Source organism: Pectinophora gossypiella, chromosome 23, assembly GCF_024362695.1.
Source record: "Pectinophora gossypiella chromosome 23, ilPecGoss1.1, whole genome shotgun sequence".
In the NCBI taxonomy this organism is placed as follows: Eukaryota; Metazoa; Arthropoda; class Insecta; order Lepidoptera; family Gelechiidae; genus Pectinophora; species Pectinophora gossypiella.
This window is the reverse complement of record NC_065426.1, coordinates 5,741,743-5,766,553: the sequence shown is the minus strand read 5'-3', so window position 1 is coordinate 5,766,553 and position 24,811 is coordinate 5,741,743. Positions and strand designations below refer to the sequence as shown.

The window sequence follows — 24,811 nt, the reverse complement described above, 5'->3', positions numbered from 1 at the left end:
CATGTGGCCTTTTGAACCCCCCAGTACTGACTACCGAATGCACCCCAGTATTGACGTCATCAGGTTTCAGCGTAATCCGCAGACCGGAGGCAAAAAACGATTGTGTCTCATTATACTTGAAATTAATTGTCGACCACACCCGCGTTGTGTTATATAATTATATCGCGGCAAAGTTTTGTAACCGCGACATTATTTTACTTTCAGTGGAAATATGTTTTGTGCTTTCAGTGACTCCGATAGCACATGATGATATCCCAGCGGGCCTAACATAGCTTAACATAACCTAAATAGCTGCTGGGCACATACCTCCTCTAAATGTTCGGCAGCGGGTGCGCGGAAATAATACTAAACATATTATATATAAGGAAAAAGAAAATACATGAAAGAAAATCAAAAATAAAATAACTTAAAAACTCAACGACCGATTTTGGTGACAGCGAAAATAGAAGAAACAAAAGACAATCATATCATATAGAAGAATAAAGCAGAAATTCTTATAAACTAAGGAGTTTGTATATAATTATCACAAGGGTAATAAAATCGATATAAAAATGTTCGTGCGTCGTTTACACCTCCCTTCAACCAATTGAGGTTGATTGATGCCTAAACGATTACACATGTTCCTATTATTACAAAACGAAGATTAATATAATACCAGGTATAAGCGGCCGCGGCGCTAGTATCGTAGATTCTATATATTGCATTTGCATTTTTTTATTGCAAACGTTTTACGATGGCTCAGATTTCCAGATATAACAATGGAGTTCAATATATAAAATTACATGTACATTGGAGGCTTAACGACTTTAATTATATATGGTGACATGTTAGTTAAAACCATCATAAAAGGGAATATAGAAAGAAAGAGAGGAAGGGGAAGACCAAGAAGAGCTTACTTGGAACAAAAAACAAAAAGAAATAGATTGTTGTCCTGTCTAATAGGCTAGTTTCCAACTAGTCAAATCAGTTACTTTCTACTAAACGTCAAAACACGAAATTACTATGGAATTTGTATGAAAAAGCAACCTGTGACGTCATAGAAAAACGAGTCAAAACGTCGTACTTGTTAAGTTAAATAGAATAAAGAAAATGTTTTTTGCAAAAGTCCTTTAGGATCTATCTTAATTTAGTAATAAGAATTTCATAATTTATTTTTGACCAAGGAAACTACCCAATTCTTGCTACTAATTGTTAATTTATTTAATTATTCTGATACACACTATATTGTGATATACTTACATATTACTATTAGACAGAAGTAAATAATTACTACTAGAGACCTATTCCTGCAGACAAACTGTTTAAACAATTTAGCAGGGCATTGTTAAATTGTATATATTTATATTTAGTATAAAGATTTAATAAATAAATAAAAATTAAAGTGAAGGTCGTAAGGTAACGTTGTTAAAACACATGATAACGGGTTCTTACCGCGTTTAAAGCAGGGATATGAGACTCCCGATATTTCGACACTGTTGCATGTGCCATGATCACGGGATGACTGATGAGATTGGAGTGGAGTAGGTAGATCCATAATAAGAACCCGTTATTATGTGTTTTCATTATGATAATAATCGCGTAAACTTAAAACAAGGTAACGTTGTGTCTTATAAGAAAGCCAAAGAATGTGCCATAGATAGAAAAGAATGGAGAATGCAGTAGCTCTTAAATTAATGATGACGTTAGTTTCCAACCCATCCTCCATATAGATTGACGCAAACGCTCTGCCAAGAACCAATTTCGGGGAAATCTGAAAGTCTATTAATTTTTCTTTTAATTAAAATACAAATATGTCACTTTTCCAATATAATAAAGGTAACTTTTAACAATATAAAAATTGAACTTTTCATAACGCGTCCCAATATGAAATTTACATTTTACACAGGCCGTTACAAAATACTGATAGCACGCAAAAACCGGGACTCATAAAAGGCTAAAACAAATTCCATTCACATTTCCATATTTGCGTTATAAAAAGGTTATTTAAATATAAAACGCTGTCAGGTGAAAGCTGCACTGGCATTGCTTAGAGTTCTACATTGACAATTGCAAATCTCCACACACCGAGACTGTATCTTTCTTCTTCTCCTTGTCGTTTCGATGGCATTAGATTTCAGGGCACGCGGGGCAAGTTATCAGATGAGCCATAGTCTGTGGCGTAAACACACGCAGCTCAGATCCGACCCGATGAGAAAACCCCACCTGGTCAGGTTAGGTGGGTGGGTTGGACTGTATCTTTAAACATAGAATAAACTATAATACTACGTATAGAAAGGACACTCTCCTCTTCCCACCAGAGGCTGAGCTAGGTTTACCTCACCCCCCCTCGGTCTTACTTTAGTCTTCAATCGCATAGGCGTCAGACGTCACACACACAGATGCGCATGTACTATAACGTCAATATGAAAGTAGTGTTTGCGTAAAACGTGGTGTTTTGTATGAACTGTCCGGAGTGTGACTATAATGTTATAATAATTAATGCGTATTCAATCAATCAATAATAACATAACATAACAAATACTTAATTGCACAAACAGGAAAAAACAAAATACAAAACAAAAGAGAAATAGAATTAGTACAATACCAAAACAAATACTTAATTGCACAAATAACGACAGGTAGAAACGCATAAAATAAGCACAATAGGCGGCCGTATTGCTAAACAGCAATTTCTCCTAGGCCCTTATGTATTTGTCCTATTCGTTATGTTTAGGTATATTTGTGCAATAAAGTGTTGTATAGTATTGTAAAGTTTGCTAATTAAAATGAAACATGTCAAAGATTAAGAAAATCTCCCGGTTTCACTTTTTTTTTGCGGATCACTGAAAATATTAGCCTCGCATCTCCACACAACTCGGCGGGGTCCGAAAATGCGAATTTCACCCATTGCATTTTATATTCGTCAGCAAACTCGTTTTTAATTAATTCCGTCATTCACAAACTCGTGCATGCTTATATCTTCATAATTATATTGTTTATTTATCGCCACTGTGGTCCTGTGGTATTAGTACGGTCACGAGCATTAATATGTATACACTTTGATACCATGTCACATAAACTGTTTTGACAAATTTAACTGTAAGTCTCACTAAATGTCAAATATGTTAGTGCGACAGAGTCCTAAAGTGGGTAGGAGTACGGTCACGAGCATTAATATGTACTTATTCACTTTGATACCATGTCACATTAACTTTTTTGACAAATTGAACTGTAAGTCTCACTAAATGGCATATATGTTAGTGCGACAGAGTCCTAAAGTGGGTAGGAGTACGGTCACGAGCATTAATATGTATTCACTTTGGTACCATGTCACATTAACTTTTTTGACAAATTGAACTGTAAGTCTCACTAAATGTCATATAATTATGTTAGTGCGACAGAGTCCTAAAGTGGGCAGGAGTACGGTCACGAGCATTAATAATGTATTCACTTTGGTACCATGTCACATTAACTTTTTTGACAAATTGAACTGTAAGTCTCACTAAATGTCGAATATGTTAGTGCGACAGAGTCCTAAAGTGGGTACATTATATTGCTCATGACTGTACACCGGCTTGCTTCTCAATCGGGGAGCGCCGGTTCGATCCCTGGTCTGATACTTCTCTGAATTTATCTCATCTTCACTAGCACAGTTGGCTCAACCATTATAGACCGCGATATGGCTCACCATCTGTGCAATACAGTATTGCATTATTATATTGCAAAAGTCAATCTGTAGGTACCTACGTATTTTTCGAATCAAATTCAAATTAAATAAAAAATATCTTTATTCAGTAGGTTACATAGTAACACTTTGAATCGTCATTTTTTACATAACAAACGTCTCATCCGCCTAAAACTACTGCAGCTTCTCACAACCTGTCCTATTCAGGTTCGAAAACAGGACATTTTGATATAACAACTATCTACTACAAACACTTCGAAAATACGTTGATGCACATTCTATTCATCTCCTAGCGTTATTTTGTTTTTCACAGGGTCCGCTTACCTAATGTAAAAATTTGACAAGTCCTGTTTTTTACAGAAGGGATTGCCTGTCTGACCTTCTAACCCGCGAATTGAAAACCAGCCCAATACAGGTTAGGTCACATACCTCCGAAAATGCATTTCTCAGAAATGTGGGTTTCCTCACGATGTTTTCCTTCACCGCATAGCACTTGATAATCATTCTGCTTCTATCGTGTGGGTTGTGAGGTGGATGACCAACCTCATCAACCCTGGTGTCAGGGTTGGTTACTGAACCGCCATAGGCCCCTGAAATGACTCATGTAACGACTGCGTACTTACATCAGTAAGTAGTAACCGGGACCAACGGCTTAACGTGCCGTCCGAAATACGGATTATTTTACTTTTTGGACAATCAGGTGATCAGTCTGTAATGTCCTAACCAAACTAGGGATCAGAAAGTGATTTTTGTGATTTGTCCCCACCAGGAATCGAACCTCCGGATCGTGAGCACAACGCTCAACCACTGGAGCACGGAAGTCATTACCAACTGGGCTAACACACCTACATTGAGCTGTTATTCTCTCTCTTCATTTAAGAGCTGCGCTCTTGTTAGTGGAGTAATCGCCTTCATTACTCCATAGATAGGGCGTGTAGAACGGTGGTTGCCCCAATCGCCTTCCGTTCCGCAGTACACCGACCAATTTCTCAATCGGTGATGTTCTAGCTAGAGCCCTACCAGAATCCATTTCCGCGGCCTCCAACCATTACTGATACCGCTGCTGCCCGGCATCAGGGCAACTTCATCAACCTTTATTTTATTATTTAAAACAAAAATAATATTAACCGCTGGGCTGTTATTATTTGTGAATATTTGTTTGTTTTGTATTTGCTTTATTATTTGCAACCGTCATTACACGGTCGATGTAATCACAATTACTGAAACATCATTTAGCATTACATTCGCGCTTCGCAATAGTTAGTAGTTGCCATTGAAAATAATGGACCCGCAATAACCATTCAGAGAATTTATTGATGTTAATAGAATGTTCATTAGAAGCTGTAGTAGCCTAGTTGGTAGAACGCTTGCCTCTCACTTTGAGGTCGCAGGTTTGAATCCAGGATAGGCCTAAACCAATGATTGTCGAATTTGTTTTCAAAATCACTTCTAGATCATAAATGATTATCACTTGCATATGAAGAAGGAATACATCGTGAGGAAACCCACATTCCCGAGAAATGCATTTTCGGAGGTATGTGACCTAACCTGTATTGGGCTGGTTTTCCCTTCGCGGGTTGGTAGGTCAGACAGGCAGTCGCTTCTGTAAAAAACCGGACCTGTCAAATCTTCAGGTTAGGTAAGCGGACCCTGTGAGAAACGGGATAATGCTAGGGAGATGATGATTCACAAAGAATAACACACATTATTACTGAATATTCTTAATATATTGCGCCGGCGTCGGCTTAATGACGAGACGTAGATTGAAAGAATTTCGCATGGACATTTTTTTTGACGTGACTTATTGTAGATTTGCCGCAGATGACATTAACTACTTGGCCAGACAAATGGGGAGCGCTGCAGGCTCGCACCCGATACAACTTTTAAGAAAACAGGCCTGAGGGTGCCCCGTTGGGCGCGAACCTTGGCTCAGAGCGTCGTCTGAGAGGAAAAAATATTTGAAAGAATTAATCGACCCTAGTGGGTCGATAGCGATAAGAGAGAAATCGTCGTTCACACCGGCGGGGTCGGTATCGGGGTCATCGCATGGACAGTAGGAGGAGCCGGTGGTGTAAATTAACAAGAGCTGTGGGTTCAAGTCCGAGTCATAATTTTTTTCGATTTAATTTTATCTTTATGAGTTTCCAATAGCCAATCAAACAAAGCAATGTTAGTAGCCAAAGTATCTCGCAAGATGCGAGGATGTTCACAATGCAGTACTTGTCCCTACGCTGAAGTACGGTAGTGAATGTTGGGTATGGCAGAAGAAACATGAATGTATCTCAGGATACAACTAGTGTATTATTTCATCAGTACGCCCCAGCTTTGTTTAAGACATTGCATACAGCTTTGTTTAAGTCCCATGTTATAGGGGGCGAGCCTATTTCCATCATCCAGACACAAGTCCTAGGAACCACGTGATACCAGTTATCTATACAGGGTGTTTGTGACATCGTAACGAATACTGAAGGGGATGATTCAGACCACGATTCTGAGTTAATATCAAGTGGAATTTTTCGTCGTAGAATTCACGTTTTTTATGTTTTTTTTAAGAAGCTAAGAAGTCTAATCATCCCCCTCAGTATCCGTTATGATGTCACTTACACCCCATAAAACTACAAACTATTAGCCATACAAGTACATAATATGGGTGTTAGTGACAGCGTAACAAATACTGAGTCTGAGGGGGATGATTCTCATTTGATATCAAGTGGATTTTCCGGTCGGATAATTCATAGTTTTAGTGTTTTTTTTTTCAGTTCCATACTTTGCGACGGAAACTTCTACTTGATATCAACTTAGAATCATGGTCTGGATCATCCCTGGAAATTTCTGTTACGATGTCACTAACACCCATATGTACGTACTTGCATGGGGTATAAGTGACATCGTAACGAATACTGAGGGGGATGATTCAGTTAATTATCCAGCTGTATACGTAGAATAGAATAGAAATTGTTTATTATAAAAGGACGCCACAAACAAAGATTTATATATTATTACTTATTATTTATTTATTTATTCATAATTTACACAGACATTACAGGCAATCCCAATTCGACTATGTAATTTTTACAATTAAGTCTGTGAATTTCGTTTACGAACACGTAAATACATCGATGTTAGTATAGAGTTTGCACATAGTATTAATAGTCTTAAGATAAGACAATAACATCACTTAAAATTGTTCATAGAACGATTAGGTACCAAAAGCATATATTATGATGTGTATATATAATAATACTGATTGTTTAAATGCTTCTTTTCCAGATTAACAACAAAGAATGGTGCAAGAAAGGGCGCAAGGGAGGCCACTGCAGTATGAAATGTGAAGGTAAAGTATTTCTTACAGAATATCTAACCGGGGGAGTTTTCTACATAAGTACATACATAAACTCATGGCTATATTCCTGGGGTAATCAGAACTACATCCACCGTAAGATGATCTAAGTACCGATACCTCACCGAGCTTTCTGTTAAACCAACGTGATAGGTTAGTGCGCCGTCTGTCGTTTTTTACCGACTCCAAAAAAAGATTACGAAAGCGGTATATAAAGGTGATGGTAGGGCTGGCAGAGGAAGACCTGGAAAGACGTATATTGACCAAATTGGAGATGTCCTTAGAAAAGTTTTAGTACGATCTACTCTGAACCGGCGTGCTTGTATGAAATGTGGAGGAAGCAAGAGAAGTGTGTCATGATCGAAGCAAATGAAATTCCATAGTCTCTGCTTACCCGGTTGAAATTAGGCGTGTGTTTATATATGTAAGTATGTTCAAAAAAAGATGGAGGTTCTTTTTTTATGTATGTTCTTTGGTAGTCGTTTGCAACTTGGATTAGACCCCAAGGGGGTTAAAAAGGCCACATGAAAGCAATTCAGCTAAAAAGCAATATTGCTATTTGTCATTTGTTAACATTGCGCACTTATTTTTATATGCACAAATGTCAAATTGCAATCTTGCTTATTAGATATGGCCTTTTTAGAACCCCTGGTGTAATTTTTTTTATTTATTATTTATTTATTTATTAAATCTTAATACTAAAAAAACAATTATCAATGCCCTGCAAAACTGTTTAACCAGTTTGTCTGCAGGAAAGAGTCTCTACTAATAATATGAACTTATATCTAATAGTCAATTAATAACATTAGTTAACTAGGAATAATAAGTTAGCTAGGACACGAGTCTAGAAGGTGTTGTTTAAGTAATTTTTTATATTTACTTTTATTTGGTTCTAGACGGATGTTCTTAGGCAAACTATTCAGTAAGTAGGGAAGTCTCTTTTTTAGAGTTCTATCGCCATAATAGTCGCCATAATATTAGTTAGTAATTACAGACATTTTGTTGGTAGCGCAACTGTGGTGGCGCCACCTAGTGGCCAGCACCATTTAAAAAGAAAAGTATTAAAAAAACCCAACTCACATCATGACAAGACTGCCATCATGTTCCCACAAAGTACCACACGAGTCGACGTTGTGAAAATTACACTCTTTAATTCTAAAAAAACCTTAACAAAGTCACAGCCCGTCCGTGTCTGCGTTTACCACAGACAACTTCAGATATAGACGGTATGTTTAATCAACTTTTATTTTTATACAATGACAATGACATATCTAAATAAACAGTATTAATGAAGTATTTCTGAATTACTACAAAATCTTATTGCAGTCCACTTGATGTCCTAAACTGATGTTCGAAACTATTTCTCTTATTCGTGTCATGACATCATCGTCAAAAAGCTGTTATTTGTTGATTAAACTGAAAAAGTCACATCATAAGTACAAAAATAAAATTAAATCCCCCGACACAAAAATCGTGCATTTAAAATCGAAAAATAGCTATTGTTTGCCTTTGCTTACCAAATACAAGCATATTTATTTATTGGTGCGTCGGAGACCGCTGAGAGTTGAGATGCTGGTTATAAAATGTATCTTATTATTATTCGCGTAGCGTGAGGGTGAAAAATAATTATACTTCATTTGAAAACTGAACTGTAACGAAACCGAAAAGTTTCCTATTAGATAAAGTAAACCTCATCTTCTTCTCTCATGAAGGTTAAGAGGTGAATTACCAACCTCATCTGCCCTGGTGTCAGGGTTACTATTGAACCGCCAAGGGCCCCTGACATGACTCATGTAACGACTACTTACTTACATCAGTAAGTAACTGGGACCAAGGCTTAACGTGCCTTTCGAAGCGACTTTTTTTTTGACCCCATGATTCCTAAGGTAAAAATGAGTCAGAGTCTAGCCCTCAACTAATCTCGGGTACTAATCCCATTAAGAAAGCGCTAAGTAATTTCACTTCGCACCTGGTTCTGCTGCTGCAAGAGTTGTACTTTCGATTACTGCGCTAATTGTCCTGAGTTCCCCGGGAGGCAAAAGACCAAATACTGGGCTGTTCAATTTGACCGGCTTTTAGTTCGGTTCGACCTCGGTGGTCCAGTGGTCGAACGTTGGGTTCACGTTCCGAAGGCTCTGGGTTCGAATCCCGGTGAAGACACAATCTCAAAAGGATGTTTTGTGCTGTGGAGGGCACATTAAGCAGTCGATCCTATTTTCCCTAAATATATTATGTACTCGATACATGAGTCATGTCAGGGCCTTTGGCGGCTCAATTATATCCCTGACACCGGATTGAAGAAGTCGGTTATAAATCTCACAACTCAAAGAAAAGCATAGTATCTATTTACTGTACTTCTTGTAGCAAGTCCACTATTAAAAAAAGATTTAAAAAGGTAGTAAATGTTTGGTATGGCAGAAGAAGCATGAAAGTAGGATTAATGCCGTAGGAATCAGGTCTTTGCTTAGCATCTGCGGTGTTAAATTGAGTGATAGAGTGAGAAACATTGTGATAAGAGATAGATGTGGTGTAAAAGACGATATAGTGACTAAGATTGAGAAGGGAATGTTAAGTTGGTTTGGACGCGTAGAGCGGATGAAGGATAATAGGATTACGAAAGCAGTATATAAAGCGATGGTGGTTGTAGGGCTGGCAGAGGAAGACCTATAAAGACGTACATTGACCAAATTGGAGATGTCCTTAGAAAGGTTCAGTACGATCTACTCTGAAAGGGCGTGCATGTATGAAACAACTGACCAATGTGGAGGAAGCAAGAGAAGTGTGTCAGGAATTCCCTAGTCTCCTTCTTTACTGACATTGCTTGTTGCAGACCTGTTGAACGAAGACCTGGCGGACGACGTAAGGTGTGCCAAGCGAATCTACGACCGCGTCGGCTTCAAGGCCTGGCCCTCCTCCTACGCTTACTGCAAGGAGAAGAGCCTCCCTGACCTGTCTCGCTGCTAAATCAAACTACCTCGTACCATCGTCATGCCGAAAATATGTACCGTCTATTTCTAATGCCGGTCGAAATTGCAGTTTTCAAAAAAAGAACATGGAAATCAAAAATAGAATGAGTTTTGGTCGATCGGCAAACAGTCATATTCAATCATTAAATTCGAGTAAATGGAATTATAATAATTATCACAGAACAGAGAAGATCAATATTTCTTTTGTTAATTTTTTGGATGCCATACACTGTCATTACGCGGCGAATTCTTCTGGTGACGTCATGAGTTCTTTTTTTAAATGGATAAACCAAAGAAATATGCTGATATGAAACAGCTTTCAATTGTAATAAGAACCCATCTGAATTTGCAAGCCTGTATGTTCTGAAATCAGCAAGCCTTGGAAAAAATACAAGGTAATAAGAATCACTATCTCATTCTGGATATTTACATTTTTAATTACATTCATCTTATGTGACATTCCATACAATTCCGATAGATAATAGATATTTTGAAATTTAGTCTGTGTCATTCATCGTTAAGTAATAAGTTATTATAAATATACAATAATAAGCAACTAGATGTAAAAAAAGAGTGAGTGTTTAAGATCACTCTTTTCCGGGTTAAGTGCAAATATTTTTATAGTAAAGAAATTCAACGTGTCTTTCTATGTCTGTCTCAGGTTAACTCTTTTTATAGATAATAGGTAATAAATAAATAACACATTATTTTATAAAATATAATCTTTAATTCATAGTTTTTGGAGAGATAGAAGATACCGAGGCACTCATTATCTTGACATTTAAATACTTGCAATAAAATAGACCATTACATTAACGTCACTTTATGGTTGTCTGGAAGAAATCGTTTTAAGCGATAAGGCCTCCATTTACCATGTACGTACCTAGTTTAAATTGTACCAATTTTCTTTTATTTGGTGCAAAAAAGTATAATTGAATTGACATTGTTTCATGAACCAAAAGTATTTTGTTTATGTTAAAAGAACGAATGAATTAATAAGAATAAAGCACCTACAAGGCATACCTATTTCATCAATGGTAAAAACAATATGTAGATACCTATATAATTTAAAAAAAGCAGAATAAATGTTGAAATAGAAAGTGCTTTCTTCTACTTTTCAAATACTATCCTAGAATTAGAAATTAAATATCAACGAGTAAGTAAGTAATAGTTACCATATTATTTGTATGTTTTCGTTTTTAATAAAACCTATATTATATGTTAGTCTAGACTATATTTAGGTAACCTGAATGAAACACTGCCGTACGTTTAGTGTTTTATTACGACCTAAGCTAACTATTAACTACCCAAAGAGGTTTTAGTTAATTTAGCTTAAGTTTACCATTTGTATTATTTTGTGTCGTTTACAACATTTATTTTGAGAAAGAATATTATGTACAATATTATATTAAATATTGTTTTATTTTTAACTACCACTGAATGCCCCAAACGATTCGTTTCTTTATTTTTAACACTAACCCAGCCACATTCCTTTGGTTTCCTCCAAAAAATACTACTTACTACCTTCAAAAAAAAAAAACAACGATCAGTCAGCTATCGGCCATCGCGCGCGTTTAGATCTTTTGCAACTTTAAAACCGTGATTAAAGACTGTTAAAGCTAATAATCCCGTCTAAAAACAATCGAAAAGTGCATTAGAAGCTTCCATACGGTCAGAAGACAACAAAACTCCTGTGAGTAACCTTTTCCTACGATATTTTATATGTCCGTTTTTTAAGTTTCACTAAATATTAGTTGTTCTTTACATAGCTGTGTTTTCCAAACACAGTACGTAATCATGTATTTATACTTGTCTTATACTATTGCTAAATAATTGACTTTCTAATTAATTCGATTTCTTACTTATTATTTATTTATTAAAAATAAGTACAGTACTAAATACATTTTTTTACAATTGACGGTGCAACAAAAACCAACTTTGGTTTGTCCGTACACCGACATTCACCGTCGTCGCTTCCAATTTGCAACATAATACATACACACATACATACTTTTTAAGCCCAAAGAGTTAACAGCCTCCGTGGTCTAGTGATTAGAACATTAGGCTCACGATCAAAATACAATTTTTTTCTTCGATTAGTTTACGGCCAACGTATACCTAATATACCTAATTAGTTATTTTTTCAAATGTTTACCCGCTAAGAGGTCTAATTCAGAGCAGGTGTGCGCAGTCCCCTATAGATACGGGGCTGCCAACTAGAGTGGTCCCGTCTTGGTTGATTTTTGCGCCCCCCTAAAACGGCGCCCGGTACGATCGCACCGCCCTAGGGCTGCCACTGCGTACTCCACAACGTACTTTAAAATGTAATCGTAGTTTACACTTGCAATGTTTATTGAACTGTTCCCTGGTAAGAGATTATGTCGTCTCCAATATGAGAGACGGGCTGGTAACTTGTGTAACCAACAGGATTACAGATGCACCCAGAAATATCAATTTCCCTAGGAATGTTAGTGAGCACAAAATATCGTGAGATATTTCAATCACAGGATATGTTATGTTTTCAATCCTAACTCAATCTCTCTAAAATCTAAATCCTGCACTCCCGTGCGGTAAACTACGAGGCAACGGTAATTTGGGGCCACGCAGTAAGAGATTTATGATAATTATTACTGAAGCCAAATGCAAACCCCCTCTAATCAACATTGTCCGTGGCAAAACTTCTTTTTAACATCTCCAAATCCAAAAGAGTGCTTTACCGTGTGGAAAAATGTGTTTTACCCACTAGAGAGACAAAGTATCGTTTTTTTTTTTTTATTTTACACTCGTTTTTTCCCGAAAGAACAGGCAAGTGAACATAATCAGACAACGTGATCTGCAGTGTACATACATACATAAACTGCCTATATACGTCCCACTGCTGGGCACAGGCCTCCCCTCAATCAACCGGAGGGGGTATGGAGCATACTCCACCACGCTGCTCCACTGCGGGTTGGTGGAGGTGTTTTTACGGCTAATAGCCGGGACCAACGGCTTAACGTGCCCTCCGAAGCACGGAATCATCTTACTTTTTCGGACAATCAGGTGATTCAAGCCTGAAAAGTCCTTACCAAACAAAGGACAGTCTCACAAAGTGATTTCGACAATGTCCCCATCGGGAATCGAACCCGGACCTCCAGATCGTGAGCCTAACGCTCTAACCACTAGACCATGGAGGCTGTTGATCTGCAGTGTAAACTCGTGTAATAGTTATTGAATTTTCTGAATTAAATAATTCTTCACAACATAACACAGCTCACGACTATATCCCAATGGTATGTACATCTGTCGCAAGATAAACTAAATACCCACACCTTACCGAGATTTCTGTTAAACCAATGTGATTTTACTTTATAATTCCTTTAAAATGTAATATAAGGGGTGAAGCTAAATAAAATTAAAATCGGGAGTCTCATATCCCCATTTAAACGCGGTAAGAACCCGTTATTATGTGCTTTAATTAAAATTAAAATGTCAAGTAATTTTCAAATAAAAAATGTAATATTTAAATTTTACGTTTTACGTACATTCTAATTTCAATATAAACGCCATCTCTTTAACTAAATAACTCTGTCATACTGTACAAATATTCTGTCGCTTCTGTAAAAAACCGAACCTGTCAAATCTTCAGGTTAGATAAGCGGACCCTGTGAAAAAAAGGATAATGCTAGAAAGATGATATTTTACAAATAAAAAAGTAACGGAAACTATTTGATCTAACGGATGATCCGATTTTTTCCTTATCCGAAACCGTTAAAATATGTTCCTATTACTAACCGTATCTGAAACCGTAACTTCACATCCGTAAATTACCTGTCTCCCTAAATCCGCGGTTCTCGTGGCCTCAATTCCCGGCGGCGGTACTCGTTACCGTTTCAAAGGTCCGGATATTACGACATCGGTTGCTTGGACTTTTATTTCCATACGACCTGAACCCGATGCAACCCTGATTGAACCCTGATGGAACCGTGATGGCTTGATTCAATCACGATGGTACACCGAGTAATTATTGGCAAATGCTGAGGGGTTGTTTATAAAACAAATTAGGCGCGTTTAATAAAAATGGTACTTAATACCTCCCATTACTGCGTTTCTTATACTAACCTACTTAATACTTACGTAACAATATAAACTATTGTACTATTTTATTCGCCTGTCCATGTCCTGAGTTTGTGCAATAAAGAATGCTTTATTGATATATTGAAATACATAACATAAAACAAAAACATAAACTGCCTATATACGTCCCACTGCTGGGCACAGGCCTCCCCTCAATCAACTGGAGAGGGTATGGAGCATACTCCACCACGCTGCTCCAATGCGGGTTGGTGGAGGTGTTTTTACGGCTAATAGCCGGGACCAACGGCTTAACGTGCCCTCCGAAGCACGGAATCATGTTACTTTTTCGGACAATCAGGTGATTCAAGCCTTAATTGAAATAAAGATACGTTTATTATTTTCGTGTAAGATTTTTCAATGTGTTGTGCTATAAAAATATACAGCAGTTTTTCTTACAATATCTTTCTTATTTTGTTAAAGTTTTAATAGTAAAAACCTTAACTGACATTATTTTCAAACATTATTACTTATACTGTAATTACTTAATTATCGTAGTACAAACAACTCTGAACGTGCCCTAACTAATCAGACTTTAGTAAAGCCAAACCAAAGGGTACATGCATCAAAGTTCCTGATGGCTTAGTCATAGCAATAACATGATTGAAGCATTACGCACCAGATGTATTCGCTAGGCGTTAGTGCTTGTACTCGTATGAGATTACATTTGAAACATCAAACTAGGAAGCTTGCTAGCACTCTATTTCGTGTTTCCTCGCTGAAATTGAAGTTGGAAGTATGTATTACAAGCCATATGTTGGTTTACATCTGTTGGCATATCATAGGACCGATTTGCTAGAGAGATGATGTAGATAGAATTCAATAGATCGACTAGTTTATTAAAATTAGTGATTATATTTCAATAAAGGTAACATTTTACAATAGCTTCAATGCGCGGTACATATAAGATTCTGTCAAAGTAAGTAAGATAGTCGACATTAAAGCGATTGATTCTTTTCTATCTTAACAGTAGTGAATGATGAATAGTGGAAGTGAATCATGTTTGACGTTTAGCTTGCAGCTAAACCAAACGTTTCACACGATAAAAGTAGTAGGCGTTCACAACACAGAGCATGTTATCAGTAGTATTAAACCGTTAAATTCAAAGTAGAGTCATAGTAAAAACACAACAGCATGTACACTCCACACGTCTGTGGCACGCGTAACTCAACTGTCATAGATCCTCTTGATCAAATATTTCGGCAACACAAAGCTTTTTCTAATTCAAAAGTTTAAAAAAGGAAAAATGTTGTTTCCCGGGTATATCATCAACAGCAACGGGCCTTTCTAACATCCTTCGTCTACGCCACAAATTTATACCATAGACTAAAGAATCATTTCACCTATGTACTCCCATACCCCCACCGGTTAATTGAGGGGAGGCCTGTGCCCAGCAATAAGGCGTATTCAGGCTATTTGTGTTTATGGATCACGTATAGTATAGTCTTTTATTTATTATTATAGTTTTCTCTGATTATGGTTAGGTACATTTTTAGTATATATATGGTTTATATTATACTGAGTATTTATTAATATATGTACGTATAGTATAGAGTATTTATTATATTAACTTTAGTTTTACTTTTAGGTATTTATTTTTTATTGCACCATCCCGCATCCAAGTTGTTTGCAAATGTTTGTTTCCTTTTGGTGGTTGCCTGGAAGAAATTTCTCTAGAGCAATAAGGCCGCCCAAATTGTACTGTTTCATGTGTTATGTCTGATTGTTGAAATTTTAGTTCTGTGCAATAAAGTATATTTGATTTGATTGATTTGATTTGATCACGTATAGAATGATAATTCTCCGCCCCGCACCATTTCGTATCGAGCGCCGACGTCACCCCCTCTGGGTCTTCATTTCTTCTTCTTCTTCATTTAGTCATGGCTAAAAGCCGATATAGGTAGTTCAATTTGTGTTTATATTTCAATAAAGATAACATTTTACAATAGCTTCAATGCGCGGTACGAATTAGATCTGACAAAGTACGATCACGAGCATTAATATTGTATACACTTTGGTACCATGTCATATTAACTTTTTTGACAAATTGAATTGTGAGTCTCACTAAATGTCAAATATGTTAGTGCGACAGAGTCCTAAAGTGGGTACATTATATTGCTCATGGCAAGCAGGTGATCAGCCTGTAATGTCCTAACCAAGGGATAACGAAGTGATTTTTGTGACATATCCCCACCGGGATTCGAACCCGGGGTCTCCGGATCGTGAGACCAACGCTCAACTACTGGGCCACAGAGGCCGTTAGGATTTAATGAAAATCAATTTAAAAAATAAACTTAGTAGAAAGTCTTTATAGCACGTAATTTGCCCACTGTTCTAGTTGTGCTATAACAGTCGTCGTACGAAACGAATTGGAGGGAAACAGTGGACCCCAAACAGGGGCTATTTAAATGGTAATGCCATTGGTTCCCCATAGGAAACTGCCGTGAAATTACACGGACTGCGACTATAGCACTCAGTTCACTTTGGGAAAACATTTTATTGCTAGGATCATCGCCTTATGACCAAATTCAAATTCAAATTCAAAAAATTCAAATTCAAAAATATCTTTATTCAGTAGGTAACATAGTTACACTTTGAATCGTCAATTTTTACATAACGAACGTCTCATCCGCCTAAAACTACTGCAGCTTCTCACAACCTGTATAGCCGGGGAAAAGAAGCTGCAAGAAAAACCTCGGCACAGGGCCCTAGACGTTCTTTTAAAAAAAATAAAAATAAACATAAAATATTGATATACAATTGAGTAATTTAGCTGCCTAATATCAGTTCTCAGACAGTTAATCCCATGCATTCATATCTTCTAAATAATCACTAACTTTATAATAACCTTTTTTGTAAAGTTTTTGTTTAACTACTTTCTTAAAGCAGTTGAAAGGCAAATTCTGAATGTCAATGGGAATCTTATTGTAAAAACGTATACATTGCCCCTTAAAAGATTTAGTAATCTTATGTAATCGACTGACTTGTAAAGCAAGTTTATTTTTATTCCGGGTATTAACAATGTGCCGATCGCTATTTTTTGCAAATAATCCTATATGTTTTTTTACATATATTAAGTTTTCAAAGATATATTGTGATGCCATAGTTAAAATATTAATTTCTTTAAATTTATTTCTAAGTGACCCTTTCAGCGTATCTGTCTTCTTAATCGGCTAACTACCCACATTTCTCGTTATTTATGCCTTAAGTCCTTCTCAAACAAGACATAATGATAAAGCGCAATCTCATGCAGACCGGGATGCCTTCTTTATTTTAAACAATAAAGACCTGGGGGGTTAAAATGGCCACATCGAAGCAGTTCATCTAAAAAGCAATATTGCTATTTGACATCTGCGCATGTAAATGTTAGCGCGTAATGCAAACAAATGTCAAATAGCAATATTGCTTTTTAGATGAATTGCTTCGATGTGGCCATTCTAACTCCCCTGTGCTTTCGACTGCATCTAAATGTATAGTGTGGGATTGGATATAAATATAGGCCATCTTGTTTTAGTTTTTTTTTGTTGAAGGTCACTTTTTAGGCATGTGTTTTTTTAGACCTTTAATTAAAATGTTCTTTATGTAAATGCATAACTCCCGCCTATTTCCCACCGGGGTAAGCAGTGACTATGAAATTCCATTTGCCATTTGTTGATATAAGTTCTTTTTACAGGTTGTCAGTGACATCGTAATGAATTCTGAGGGGGATGATTAAGCCTATGATTCTAAGTTGATATCAAGTGGAATTCCCTATCGTCATGAAAATTTTAGTGTATTTTAAATTATTGTCAGATCCATACTTTTGCAACGGAAAATTCCCAGCTGAATCATCCCCCTCAGAGTTCATTACGGTGTCACTAACATTCTGTAAGTTATACGAAAAAACCTGAAGCTGAAAATTCTGAGGTTCAGAAACATGCACCGGTAAATAATTGTGGATAAGGCCTTATTAAAAACAAGATTTAAAAGTAGTTGTCTTTAATAAACGTACCGAACCGAAATAAACAATTGAATGTAGGCATTTTAAAATAACGCGATTTACACTTTCCGCCGTACAAAAACATCGATTTAAAATACGCCTTCCGCTCGTACCGATCCCATTCGTATCGATATTCGGGGCGATTAAGATAATCAACATCGATTATCGGAGGAAATATCGATAATTACCATTAATTAGTTGCAACACAATAGGTACGCGGAAAGCTCGTTAAGTAAAAAATGATGTAAGTACGTTGTCGTTAAGTAAACCATGTTAGGCCTCTGGCGACTCGATAATAACCCTGACTCCAGATGCTAGGGTTGGTCATTCACCTCACAATCCACACGAGAGCAGAGAAGAACGGTTAAGCAAACTCCCTAGCATTATCCCGTTTTTTTACAGGGTTCGCTTACCTAACTTGAAGATTTAACAGGTCCGGTTTTTTACAGAAGCGACTGACTGACGACCTGTCTGACCTTCTAATTCGCGAAGGGAAATCCAGCCCAATACAGGTTAGGTTACATACCTCCGAAAACGCATTTCTCGGGAATGTGGGTTTCGTCACGAAGTCTTCCTTCACCGTGATAATCATTTATGATCAAAACATGAATTCGAAAACGAATTCGACAATCGTTGGTTTAGGCCTGTGCTGGATTCGAACCTGCGACTTCAAAGCGAGAGGCAAGCTTTTTACCGACTGGGCTATCACGGCTACCGCTTAAGCCAACTGTGTTAGTGAAAATTGCACTTATGAAAAAATAATTCTGGTACTAGCAATCAAAAAGGTGCCACCAAAATTACTATCAAAAAAATGCAACGCAATATTATTTCGCGTCAACGACACCGTAAATATACGGTGGAATACCAACAGTTACGACTGTCCACTGATTGTCGCCATCCATCAAACGATTCCATCACGTTCCATCAATGCAGTCCCGATTGCTATTGGTTTTACGTCAGCTGTTGACACAACCAACCTATACAAGTAACATAAGCTACTGTGACTGTGTGTGACTCCAATTTTAATTCCCGATGAAAATAGATTCTCTTTGTGAACGATTAAAACCGTTTGCGAACTGGAATTGGAACGGAGATTTTTTGCTGTTTATGTTTGGTTTTGGAGACGCGATAAGTGTATAATATAAGAAAGGTTGCGTGTCAGGGATGGTAGGGAGCTCCGTAACCGTAACCGAAACTATCGGATATCCGATATAAAAAAATAATCCGTAACCGAATCCGAAATAAAAGTTTCGGATAATATCGGATAGGGGCGGAGCCTAATTGAGACACGTTATGACAAGCTGTTTTGATCGGCTGGCCGCTGCCAGTGCCGAAACACAAGCCGCGCGCATTGTTTGTTTTTTCTTCTTTTGTCGTCATAATATATACATAACTTGTCGTTATAAATAAAACCACTTTATCACATATTTGTATTTTACTTTTGAAATTCCTTAAAAGAAAAATATCCGTAACCGAAGTTATCCGAAACTAACGGATAATCCGAAATAATTTATTAATATGTAATCGTATCCGGTATAATAGGCAGCACTGCAACAGTGCTATATGAATTAATACGGCATATGAATGCCGTAGCGAACTCTTAAGACAAATTGGCATATGACCACGGCTATCTTCTAAACAAGCAGTGGTAGCAGTGGCTGCAAGTTGTCTTTGATTACTTGTGGCTCTGCCCATCCCATTTGGGATTACGGGCGTGAGTTTATGTATGTATGTATGTATCTTCTAAACATCACTATTCGGAAGAATATCAGAGAAATAAGTATACCCTCCTATTTTCTTAGAGATGTTTCATGCTTTTTAGAGCGTGATTTTCTCGTAGTCGGGTTTTAGATTTTAAACTTATATTTTTATTTATATTATTTTGGGGTCTTATTTATTAAGATAACGTGCTTCCGACACGTGATTTATGCAAGATTTTGAGATAAAAGCTATCCGCAACATGTCCGCGCAGTCATATTACTAATTCCACGTAATTATCGAGTAAATACAAGCAACATACATACACGTAAGTACATAAACTCACATGAAAGTATTCTTTCTGTATTGCACCTATTTGCTGTATTGAACTATTTTAGACACATCACAGTACGTTTCCAAATAACATGCAAAGGTCATCGTAAAGTGGTGGCCACACCAATTACAATACAGATAACAAATAAAAGAATCCATCTGTAATTTCATCTCGGCAGATTCCCACGTCGCCGGTCGATGACACATCTCTGATGGTGGGACACCTTTACAGGACGCAATTTCGAGATTGGTGCTAATTTTGTAAAAAAAAATATATTTCGTAGAAACAAATCTACCATTATGAGCGAGGACGTTGTAATATAAAGTAAAAGAAGTATTTTATTGTGCATGTGAACGTAGTGGGTAGCTCAATGGGACTGGCTTGCCTACTTATAAAATGCTACTTAGGTTCTACGACGATCTTGAGACGTAGCGAGTAGGCGCCGCTACTTCAAAAGCGCACACCTGATGCAGAGCAGCAGCGGTATCAGTACTGGTTGGAGACCGAGGAAATGGATTCTGGTAGGGCTCTAGCTAGAACATCACCGATTGAGAAATTGGTCGGTGTACTGCGGAACGGAAGGCGATTGGGGCAACACCGTTCTACATGCCGTATCTATGGAGTAATGGCGATTACTCCACCGACAAGAGCGCAGCTCTTAAATAAAGAGAGAGAGAGAGTGTGTTACTGTATAAAAGCGTTTTACACAGACACTACTCATTGACGTTATTACACGCGCATCTGTGTGTGTGACGTCTGCCGCCATACGATCGAAAGTATGACCGAGGAGGGGGGTGAGGCAAACCTAGCTCAGCAGCTGGTGGGGAGCGGAGAGTTGCCGTTCTATACGTAGTATTATTCCTTGTTCTATGATAAAAACCCGAAGTAGGGTAAATCCTACGATTTACTAAATGCTGATGGTTAAAAGTCTTTAGCAATGATGCCGTTTTTTGTACCATGTTTCTTTTGAGTGCATTAAGGAGTTTTCGTATTGTTTTATTGTATAAAACCTTAAAACTACAATAAGCCCTTCAACAACGTTTCTTAGCTCAATACCCGATCAATCGGCGATTGTTTTTGCCATCGATGCCTGCGATCCAACCAAGGCAACTAACGAGAGTTTTGTCCGTCCGTCTGTCCATCACAACATGCCTTCCGAAGGCCGTCTTCAATTATTTATCAGGGCACAAAAAGTTACCACATATCTGGGATTCCAAAACTCGTCCTGCAAGTTATGATAGTTCATGCAACGATTGTGCGGCGTTATCGGGATGTTTGTTTGTGTAATCAATGTTATTGTAAAGATTTTAATACAGGTTGACGCCCGTCATGCCTGACGGGGTAGGTAGTCAGAATGTTTTCAAACTAACTTTTCAAATAAACCTACAAAATCTAAACAGAACTGTCAGATAGGCAAGAAAATCTAAAATACTCAGGTAGGTACCTTTTGGGTAGGATCTGTATACTGTACCTCTCTGCCTACCCTTTCGGGGATACAGGCGTGATGCTATGTTATATTAGAATAATAATAAGGTTTACTAAGGCAAATCTGTGCAGCGCCATCTATATTTTTTTAGCGGAACGTAGCCTGGAAAAGCCCTCGTTAATTTATCTTATCATACATCATCAATTTAAGAGCCACGGTCTTATCAGTGCAGCATTTTCCATAATACTTTTTTAGGGAAAATAGGGCAGTGGTTTCCCTTGCCTTCCGCCCCGCAGTACTCTGTCTGACACGAGTGGGATGGCGCCCAGTGCTTATCATACATACAAAAGATAAAATCACGCCTATATCCTGAGTTGACACAGTAACAAATCGTCTACTTTATTAAAAAAAAGTTTATGAAAAATAAGTTATCTTATTAAAAATTAAAAGGAAACTTCGTAATAATGTTTATTCAATACTGGCAATAGGTCCGAAATGACACGTCATCCAACCGGCGCCATATTGGGAGGAATGTCACCCAATAAATATCGGCAGTCGATCCCGCGCTCCTGCAAACATTTGCACAAATGCGCTCGCTGTCACACGGCCTTATGCTCACACTACCATACTAGAGCTAGGGCTGTGAAACGTAGGTAAATATAAATAATTATGTATATAAATATATAATTATATATCATCATCATCATCATCAGCCCATTAACGTCCCCACTGCTGGGTCACGGGCATTCCCTATGGATGGATAGGGAGGTCGGGCCTTAAACCATCACGCGGGCCCAGTGCGGATTGATGGTTATTAACGACTGCTAATGCAGCCGGGACCAACGGCTTAACGTGCCTTCCGAAGCACGGAGGAGCTCGAGATGAAAACTTTTTTTTTGTGGTCACCCATCCTATGACCGGCCTTTGCGAAAGTTGCTTAACTTCAACAATCGCAGACCAAGCGCGTTTACCGCTGCGCCACCAAGCTCCTCAAAATATATTAATTCAAAAATATTACAACATAATAATATTACTCCTAGCAGGTCAACGGCCAGGACAGGTCAACGGCCTCTCTCCCTTTTTTCCATACATACATACATAAACTCACGCCTATTTCCCACCGGGGTAAGCAAAGACGCACTTCTCTTGCTTCTTCCACATTTATCATTTACCAAGGTTGAGTAAAAAGTTGCAAGGAAGGATAGAAAGATATCGATCTCATTAATAAATTATTAGGATAGGTAATCCGAAGATTCTATTTTGATTTCAATGTTCAAACTAACTATAATATTTATAACTAAAATTTGCCCCTTATCAACGGAAATAAGGGACGATTTCGTAAGTTGTTACTTTATTATTGATATTTGTTGCGGTTTAAGTTAAAGTTGAGTTAAAGCCGTGGTAGCCCAGTAGGAAGAAGCCGAGGTAGTTGGAAGAATGCTTGACTCTCACTGTAGGGTCGCAGGTTCAAATCCTTATCACGTGCTCAGCGGTGAAGGAAAACATCGTGAGGAAACCAACCACCCGAAAAATGCGATTTGGAGGTATGTGGCCTAATCTGTATTGGGCTTGTTTTCCCTTCGCGGGTTGTAAGGTCAGACAGGCAGTCGCTTCTGTATAAAACCGGACTTGTCAAATCTTCAGGTTAGGTAAGCGGACCCCGTGAAAACTATTAGATATTACGCGAGGTATTCATAACAGTCACTGCTGGGTATAGGCGGCCTCCATTTTGCGCAACTCTTTCCGGTCCTCCGCTAACCTCATCCACAACTTTCCCGCCGTTTCAACGATCCGACCACCAGGTCGCTGGTCTACCTGACCTTTTCCCTTCTCCTGGCCACCATTCTGCGCCGGCCTACGTCTACTGACTATCCCTGCGTGTAGCCAAGCATCCGGCCCATTCCACTTCACTCTACTTAACCTGACACTCTTATCTTTCCTTTATCCTTATTTTATGTGATATCCCTAATACTCCAGCGCGTATCCTCACGCCACCCACACCCGTGTACTCCCGGTTACACCCGCGCATGCGCAAATTCCCTCGACTCCTTACGGCGGCGTCCGCGCACCGATTGTGTGTTAATAAGTACGGTCGGAGGAAAAACTTGAAAAATGCACTGAAATGTTTATTTATTCTGCAAGGCGGAAAGTCATTTAACTTATAATTAATTAATACTCAAATTCGTTATCGGTGGTGGGACAGGGAAAGCTATACATATCAGCATACAAGCCTTCTAACCTAGGCACTAAATCTTCTAGGTAGATCTACTAGTTAGATCTTCTCTCGTATGAGTTGTAAGGTCGTAGATGACCGACCCACTCTTTATTATGAGGGGTGAGGTAAATCATGCTCGCTTCAAGCTCGTATAGGTGCGGAGCGCGGAGTGTCCCTTCTGTACTGTTTGATAGAAAAGATCCTGATACATCACTATCTACTACTACTAAGAGCTTCTGTATATTGACAGATCTAATTCGTACCGCGCATTGAAACTATTTTAATATCTTTATTGACATATAAACACTAATTACACTGACAAAGACAAAATTATACCGAAAAAAAAACTGACTCGGACGGGACTTGAACCCATAGCTAACGGGGTGGTGTAATGGTGGGTTAACACGCTCGTCCTTTTTTTTTGACGTTGGGAAATGCGTTACGCATACCACGCCGCTCGTCCTGACTTGACAAGAGCTGCGGATTCAAGTCACGTCCGAGACAATTTTTTTTCGATTTATATTTCCCTTTGTGAGTTTCCCTAAGCACTATAAAAACAAAAATCTTTACAAATGTGAGATTTTCTTTTTCTTAATTAAAAAATAAAAATAGTTTTCAATAACTCGTTAGTTGGCGCTTAACCAACTGCATTATTATGCCATTGCCAAGGAGATTGATTTCTTTTTCCATGTTATTCGTTTATTTTCTGAACATAATTATTGTGACATATCTTTGTATTGGTTTTCCCGGGAGGGCAAGGCAAAGGGAACTATGCCCATACAGCCATGTCTTACGTATTTTTTCTTGATAATGAAATGATGAAAGGTGACGACGATGACTGATGAAACCTAAGCCCCTACCCTCGGAGCAGACTCCTACTCCGAACCCCAAATGAATTAACTCAAAAGTCCGCATAAACTTTCGAGTTATGAAACGGCTTGTTGGCACGAAGCGAAAATAGATAGGTACACGTTCCCGCCAAAAAAAATCCTTATTGTGACATAAACGTTTTGTTCTTTTTTTCAAAATTTAATTGAAGAAAAACTGAAATATTACGTAACGTAACGTTTTGTCTC

The 24,811-nt window shown here is 37.9% G+C and overlaps 3 protein-coding genes across 3 annotated transcripts in view; 1 reads left to right on the top strand and 2 right to left on the bottom strand.

Annotated features, from left to right (window-relative positions):
* LOC126377616 (lysozyme) overlaps window positions 1-11,383 on the top strand; it is a 51,201-nt gene extending 39,818 nt beyond the window's left edge. The window contains exons 4-5 of the mRNA XM_050025459.1: window positions 6,935-6,998; window positions 9,835-11,383. Coding sequence (XP_049881416.1) covers window positions 6,935-6,998; window positions 9,835-9,968 — 198 coding nt within the window. The 3' untranslated portion in view covers window positions 9,969-11,383. The remainder of the gene's footprint in view (window positions 1-6,934; window positions 6,999-9,834) is intronic.
* Window positions 1-24,811, bottom strand: part of LOC126377626 (uncharacterized) — a 154,881-nt gene that overhangs the window by 92,078 nt on the left and 37,992 nt on the right. The gene's annotated exons all lie outside the window — the stretch shown is intronic.
* LOC126377588 (uncharacterized) overlaps window positions 1-24,811 on the bottom strand; it is a 448,572-nt gene that overhangs the window by 398,375 nt on the left and 25,386 nt on the right. The gene's annotated exons all lie outside the window — the stretch shown is intronic.